General features: G+C 51.1%; 1 protein-coding gene across 1 annotated transcript in view; it reads left to right on the top strand.

The window, feature by feature from the left end:
- LOC126487995 (40S ribosomal protein S15-like) overlaps positions 1-7,389 on the top strand; it is an 8,118-nt gene extending 729 nt beyond the window's left edge. The window contains exon 2 of the mRNA XM_050121128.1: positions 7,271-7,389. Coding sequence (XP_049977085.1) covers positions 7,271-7,389 — 119 coding nt within the window. The remainder of the gene's footprint in view (positions 1-7,270) is intronic.
- Positions 7,390-8,011: the final 622 nt, after the last annotated feature.

Below are 8,011 nucleotides of genomic sequence, written 5' to 3'. Positions count from 1 at the left end.
AACAAAAACAGACAAAAAAAAAAAAAAAAAAAAAAAAAAAAAATCCAAAGAGGCTGGAGAGGTGGCTCAGTAGTAAAGAGCACTGGCTGTCCTTGCAGGAGGACCTGAGTTTATAACTCTGGCTACACACGTGCACAGATAGGCATGCAGGTGAAGCACTCAGCCTTAGGGTTACTGTGCTGTGATAAAATACTAGAAGCACCTTGGGGAAGAAAAGGTGGATGCAGGAACTGATGAGAGGCCACAAGGGAATACTGCTTAGTGCCTTGCTCAGCTTCATAGCCTCCAGGACCACAAGCCCAGGGGAGCCACCGCACACAATGTGCTGAACTGGGCCTCCTGCATCAGTCATTAAGAAAATGCAACACTAGCTAGGTGGTGGTGGCACTCGCCTTTGGTCCCGGCACTCCAGAGCTGGCATATCTCTTGAGTTTGAGGCCAGCCTGGTCTATAGAGCTAGTTTCAGTACAGCCAGGGCTACACAGAGACACCCTGTCTCAACCAAGTTGAAGTTGCTGTGACACACACCCGTGGTTCTCAACATGTGGATTGCGACCCCTTTAGGGGTCAAACAACCCTTTCACAGGGGTTGCATCAGATATTTTCAATTTTTGTTTTTGAGACTGGGTTCTCTAGCTTTGCAGCCTGTCCCAGAACTCACTTTGTAGACCAGGTTGGCCTCAAACTCGCAGAGATTCACCTGCCTCTGCCTCCCAAGTACTGGGATTAAAGGCGTGTGCCACCACCTGGCAGGTATTCACAACAGTAGCAGCGAGCATAATTCTATGGTTGGAGTCTCCACAACGTGAGAAACTGTATTAAAGGGTCAGAGCATCAGGAAGGTTGAGAACCACTGGCTTAGACTGAGGTAGGAAGATCTGGAGTTTGATACCAGCCTGGACTTCATAGCAGGGCTGTCTCAACAGTAAAAGATGAATAATGGCAAATAGATGTGGAAATGTAATAGAACATTCTGGAAGGTGAAGTGATAGAGTTTGCTCTATAACCCACATTGGCCTTGAACTCATGGCAATCCTCTTGCCTCAGCTTCCCAAGTTCAGGAATATAGGTGTGGCCACCACGCCTGAGCATCTTAAAGGATGTATGGCCCTCCCAACTCCGCCCCCTGGAAAGACACAAGTTAATTGTATACAACAAGTAGTTTTGGGGGGATTCCACGTTGCAGGTGTGTTCTTCCGTACTGTACAAAAATGAACAGAATGGGGTGGGCAGGGTAGGTTTAAATGTTTACGTTTGCAGGAACGACTAGGTTCTTGAGAGAAACAGCCAAGGACACAGTATGTAAGGGCGCAGGTGAGGCTGTGTAGATAGTGGCGTCAATTTCATCTGGCTTTCGGGTGTTCATCCAATAGCTTTCCCTCAACATGTTAGTGTAGACACTGCCTGCCTGTCACAGCTCACTGACCCTCGTATGGGGATGAAAAGCCCAGGAAAACGATCCCCTAATGCTGGTCCAGCTGGAGATAGAAGGAAGATTCCCTGGCCAGTCAGGAAGAAGAATTTAATGCATGTAAATCAGTCTACACAGCCAGGTAGCAGAGGCCCCTCTGCGGCACAGTGTAGGAGGCCTGAGAAGACCTGCCTAAAAAAAATGGTTACTGTCACCTCCCTCTGGGGCTGGGAAGTCAGTTATGCAAATGTCATCCTGAGAACCCCACGTTATAAACTAGTTGTGTGAAAGTTCATTCCCTGGTTTTGGCCTGAACCCAGCAGGACAAAGTTGAGTTCTCCGCTCTGAATGCCAGGCCCTCTTCAGTCCTCTCCTGGAATAGTCTCAGGCTCCAGTGGAGAAGCAGAGTTAGGGTATGTATGTGATACTAGCAGCTTTTTAGCCTTCCAAAACTTTATGATGGATGGGGGTAACTGAGAGACACTTGAGTTGGCCCAAGTCAACTTGAGGACACCCACCCCACCCCCTTCCCGATCAAGCTGAGCAAAGACTGGAAGGTTCGCTGGAGATGGCTCTGTAGATTGAACTCATGTGAGTGAGCCTGGTAACAAAGCTGGATAATCTTGTCAGTCAACCCCTGCCTAGATCATAATTGCAAGGTCACTGGGAGAGAAGGGAAGAGTGGCTGGGGAGAGCACCCAGGCCCTTGGAAACCGCTCAGCAAGAGCTGTGTTGCTGAGTCCTCAGCCAGAAAAGGAATGTATTTGGTGGGCTTGTCCGAAATGCCTTAAGTCACTGGGCTCTCCAGGAGAAGCACTTTCCAGGGAACCTCTTTGGGGATCATGTGAGCTCCGCTAACAGTTTGGGAATGAGGCTAGGCTACTGCGCTAGCCCTGGGCTTCGCTCTCCCTTCCCAGCTGTGTGCTTGAGTGCAGGTCTCCACTGCAGCTCAAGAGGACAAGAGTTAAAGTTTGCTTCCTGCCACAAAGCCCGTTGGAGAACTGTCACCCCCAGAAACCCAGTGTATGTTGACTTTTCCTAACTGGAAAATAAGCCCATAAGTGAAGTAGCCCAGGCAGGGTATCAGGTGACCAGGAGTGGCCGGAACCCCCTGTACTGACTCTGTGCTCCTCATTGGCTTCACAGCATAGCACAGCCATGGGGACAGAATTCGGAACCCTATACTACTGTCCCCCTTCGTCTGAGCACAGTGCTGCCATGTGGCTTCTGCTCACTTGTCTGCTGCCAGTTCCAGTTGTCCTGGACCTTTGGCCCACATGTCTCAGAACACCCTGTGACTGCAGCATGGGCTGGCTTCCTCTGTTCTGCTCAGCCTTCTCCCGAACCAGCCAATTTCGAATAAGGCAGCCTTGTTTTTTAATCCTCATGTCCCCCAAAAAATTAGGAATATTTTATGAGCAGGACACGATTGCAGAGGGTCCCCTAAAACCATGTTGGGGAGGGCTGCGAGACCATCTCTGGGTGTCTTTCCCTCGCTCGCTCGCTCCCTTTGGGCTTTAGCTGGCTCTTGTTTAAGTCCCTAGGAATTTGGAAGTAAAGTGAGCTGTGGGGTTGAGGGGTGGACCAGTTCCCAGGGAGTGCAGCTCCAGGCGTGGCTGCAGTTTCATTTTCCTCCCTGCAAGGGTCAGCCTGGCCATTCAGGGCCTTGAAGGTTAAATGCTCTGGGGGATATTTTTAAACACTAGGGGCTGGTTAATCTAAAAGTGACCTTTACAGACACAGCGGTGAGCTGCCAGCAGCTTAGATCCCGGCCTCAGCCAACAAGGAGCTTGAAAAATGTCACTGCGAATTCACAGCTGGGAAGCTATGGGGAAGGCTAGGCCAAGATGGTAACGCAGTAAGTGAGCCCTCCCCTCCCCAGGGTCACGGACCTCAAAGCCAGTCAGCCTCCAAGGATGGTGCGTGTGGTATGCGCGTGCACAGCGTAGTGTTGGCCCCAGACAAAAGCAGCCACTTGGGGTTTAGGGGACACTGAGGGAGCTGGTGAACAGCTTGTTATAAGGGTTCTATACTCTCATGCAGTACATGCCTCTTTCCCATGCTGCTGCGTTACAATTATTTTACAATATAAACGGCCTTACATATAGGTGGGTAGTCATCTCAACTGCTCCAGGACAGGGTGATTCCAGAGACTCAGCGTTGTCTTTTGTTGTGTCTTTGGTTGGTGTTTGTTTTTCCAGGACGTCCTGGAACTTGCTGAGTCATCCAGACTGGGCCTGGAACTCACTGCAGCCCCCTTGCTTCTCCAGTCTTCAGTGGAGTCCTAAGTGCAGGCCTGGCACCTGCTTTGTCCGTGACTTCCACCAGAAGCCCTGGGAAGGCGTTGTGGGTGTGTTTGTCCCTGTGTAGGAGCTGCACAAACCACCTCGTGTATTTATCGTGTTTCCATCCCATGCAGAAGTGACAATGTCGTGCAGGGATATGGGCATATTAGTATTTTGACATGGAGGCGGTCTCCAGATCTTCCTCTAATAGAATCTTGGCTATCCTTTGTTCTAACGCCGTCTCTGAATTATGAGTCAGGAATTTTACTTCCAAGTTGGGCCCATGTGTCCCTCGTGGAGTGTGGGAGCAGCAGCCAGGAAGGACACGCCTTTCGTGTTCTGTTGTCTTCGGCTGTTGCACTGACTGACTTACTGTGGCAGGAGTGGGGTGAGGTGGGGAGATGGTTCCCGGTGGCCGGCTTGTGCCCCTGGATTCTAGGAACCCAGGGCTGCTGTCAGGGAACCCAGCAGAGCACTCCAGGAAGCTGAGGGACTGATCGCTGTGGCAAAATGAGCAGGGTGCTCAGGGGAAGCCACGGGTGTGATTTATTCCAGTCCCCAGGTCTGAATGCCAAGCCATGATGGCTCAGGTCATTCGAGTGGTAGATGATAAAGGTCTCACCCAGGGCCCCCCTGCTTCTGCCCTGCTCTGTAGCCTCTTAGCCACTCATGCCTGTGCCTGGTCTGTGGGAGCAGCCATTCTCTAGGAAAGGCCTCTTTAGTTTGCTCAAGGGTGGCATCAGTCGTTTTTCTCTTCCTTGAATATTTTTTTCACATTTATGTATTTGTGCCAGATGTGGAGCATATGGGGGTCAGTTGGGTCTCCCCTCCCACCATGATGATGTGGGGTCATTGGGTTTGGCAGCAGCAAGTGCCATTCTTTACCTGCTGAGCAATCCCATTGGCCCTCACTCAATCTTGTAAAGTGAAAATAATTCCCGATTAAGAGTGGTACTGAAGGTATAATTCTGAGCTCTTTTCTGTAAACTTCAGTACTTAGGATTGTCCAGTGTAGGAATTGTCATCACCTGACTGGAAGTTCTTCCTTACTCTTGTGAGGGAAGATTGGTCTCATGTTTACCCTTTCATTGGGGTGGGGCAGTGGGTGAGCAAGGTGGAGCCAGGCTGTGGACCAGTCTGGGACCCACATTGTCCCTAGGAGCACAGAGCCTTGGAGGCAGGACCGCAGAGTCCTGTCACTGTGGGGCACCCTCAGGAACCCTGCATGGCGCAGCTTGGCAGAGGTGAGGACACTCTGCAGGGGAGACGGGTGAGGCACAGGTGGGAGCTGGGGCCTTGACGGCAAGCTGTGCTGTTGCTCACCTAGCTCAGTCCCCGCTCTCCTACCTCCTGGGGACATTGCTACCCATGCAGATCCATGATCTGATACCGTAGTTCCTCTGTATTCCAAAAGAAATTAGAAAGCAGAAACCAATAAAGGAAATAGATATATTTACCATTTGGCAGACTAGTGAGAGAAAGCAGCCATTTTCCAGTGGGCGTGTGCCAGCTTTGCAGCTGGCAGAAGTTAGAAGGATCCATTGATTTTGCTGTGATGCTGCAGCCTGTTCTTCCCTGGGGGGTGGGGGAGGGCGCCTGGGCCTCATCCAGTGTCCTCCAGCACCAGGACATGAGTCAGAGTTCCTGTGGCTGTTTAGGGAGAATAAGCAGCTAGTAAAGTCGCAGTCCGCACTCCGTGCCATCGGCAGGCCTCGGTCGCATCTTGAGTATCTGCTCCGTCCCTCGGAGTTCACTGGATTTGCCACCTGCAAAAGGATTTATTTTCAAAGTTGCATTTCAAGTATCTTGGTAGAAAAGGACTGGGCAGAGGCCGTCAGCCATGAGTTCTGTAGTGAAGAAGCATGCCCAGGTTTGAGCCTTGTCTGGTCTCACGGAGCTTACCTTCCAGTCGGGAGATCCATATACCCAGAACGGTGGCCCACAGCACTGCCACCCGGGATCAGGCAGGCAGGCAGGCCTGACAGCCTGATCTTCATCCCCAGAAGTCCCAGAGAGAGGAGAGAAGTAACTCCTTAAGGGGGCCTGATCTTCTCATGCGTGCCACACACACACACACACATGTGCGTGTCACACACAGAAATGGTTTTGAAAGTCTATTTTCAGAATAATGGGTCCTGGGGAACCATCTGCACTTTGTTTTGCATGACGCTGTGACGTCCTGGTCTCTGGAACGATGGGTTGCGTTTTGACCCTCTGCTGGCATGGAAAGCTCTGGAGCCTCCTTGGTTTTACTCAGGACAAGATTTAGCTTTACCATGTACATTTCTTCCAAGTAGGGAAGGTCTTAGTATCTTAGGTACTGGCATACCTGTGAATTTCTTCTGAGGTTGCTTGTGTTTGAGACGGGGCCTAACTGTGTAACTCAGGCTGGCCTCTTGGAGTTTCCTCCTGCTTCCTCCTCTGGAGTGCTTGCGATTACTACCACACCCAGTTGTCTGTGACTCCATTACGAGATGTTTTTGGCTCCTCTGTGCACAATGGATCAGACTGGAAACAGGGAGATGGGCTACAGGCTTGTGCAATGGCCCTAGGGCTCATGGCTGCTTGAACTTAATCTTAGATTATTTGCTTAGCCTGGTGCCTGGAAGGCCGGTGAGCACAGTTAGTGTCAGCCAGCTTTCCTGCCATCTGCCTTCCTCGTGTGCACGAGAAAAGCAAGACTTAGGAGCTTGGCGAGAGCAAAGGGTTGCGCAGGAATGGAGAAACCCTTGCGCCCTTCAGGCCGTGAGCCTCCGGAGGGCTCTTGGAGTGTTTGTTTGTTTGTTTGTTTTATTTTTTTTAAGATTTATTTATTTATTTATTTATTTATTTATTTATTTATTTATTTTATATACAGCATTCTGCCTCCATGTTTGCCTGCACGCCAGTAGAGGGCACCAAATCTCATTACAGATGGTTGTGAGCCACCATGTGGTTGCTAGAAATTGAACTCAGGACCTCTGGAAGAGCAGCCAGTGCTCTTAACCTCTGAGCCATCTCTCCAGCCCCTGTTTGTTTTATTTTTATTTATTGATTTGAGGCACTCTGGGTGGCCCAGGCTGGACTCAGGCTTGTCTGTAGCAGAGGCTGGCAGTGGGCTCCTGCTCTTGCCTCCTCTACATGCAATGGCTGTGATTATAGGCATGTGCACCGTGCCTGCTGGCTTCTTTTTTTTTTAATGCTTTCATTAAACAAATTAGGGAGGCACCCACGCCACAGTGTGTGCGTGTGTAGGTCAGAAGATGACCCGGGAAAGCTAGTTCTCTCCTTACACCATGAGGGTTCCAAGGATGGAACTCAGATCTGTCAGGCGTGGCAATCCCTATTTTATCTGCTAAACCATTTAAACCATTTCATCAGTCCCGGTTTTTGTATTTTTGACAACAGCCCCTGCTCCCTCAGTGAGGCCACCCTGCTCCCACTTGGTGAGGATAAAGAGAGGTTCCAGCTTGGAATTCCGGGGCCTGGATCCCACTTCGTACTTGTACCTAGAATTTCCACATCACTGATCTTGCGGAGCTGAAGAGGCCTTAGGAGCTGCTCTCAATGCGCTTTGACCCACACCACCTCGCAGCCCTCCCCAGCCCCATTGCCATCCTCACGACAGCTAGGTCAGCGCAGGAAGGCCGCAGCATGAGTGTGCAACAGATAGTCAGTGTTGAATCTGCCTGGCCGGCAGGCGCAGAGCTCTGACCCCAGGAGGCGAATCTAGAGCGACTTTCGGTTTTGCATCTGGAAATGGCAAGCTGGGGCGCACACGGTTCCTTCCCAGGGAGGCCATTCGCCTGGGGCTCAGTTCCCACCAACACTGCCACCTCAGTTTCTGAGGCTGGTGGGAAAGCCCCTTCTGGCGTCTGAAGGTTACTCCACTAAACCAGGCCATGTGTTGTAATAGTCCAGCCCCAGGAGCTGCTTGGGGGAGGCCTCACTTGGTAGAAGAGATGTTCCAGCTGATACCAGGTGAAGCAAAGGGTGAGATTTCCCCGGGGCAGCCAGCACTACTTGAGGAGCAGCGTGAACGAGCAAAGTGCGGCTATCATGGCGGTCACCGTGGTTGTGAAGTCAGGCTAAGCAGTTCACCATGGTGCGCTCCATCACCCAGCAGGCTGGTGGGGTTGCTCCTGTCATTGTCCCTGTTTTGCAGATGGGGAAGTTAAGGCTCCCATTAACTCTCTTACAGCTTGAAGTTCAGATGGGCTCTCCTGGCACTAACTGGGCACCTGTCGTATGCTGGGCACTGTGCTTATGCCTTTCCAAGCCAGCACTCCCAGAGTGCCCTGTCGTGTAATCACCTGAGATGTTTATATCAAGACGC

Source organism: Alexandromys fortis, unplaced genomic scaffold (genome assembly GCF_014885135.2).
Source record: "Alexandromys fortis isolate MF-2015 unplaced genomic scaffold, M_Fortis_MF-2015_v1.1 scaffold_197, whole genome shotgun sequence".
NCBI lineage: Eukaryota > Metazoa > Chordata > Mammalia > Rodentia > Cricetidae > Alexandromys > Alexandromys fortis.
Note: the sequence above shows the minus strand (reverse complement) of the source record. Positions and strands in the feature narration are given on the sequence as shown.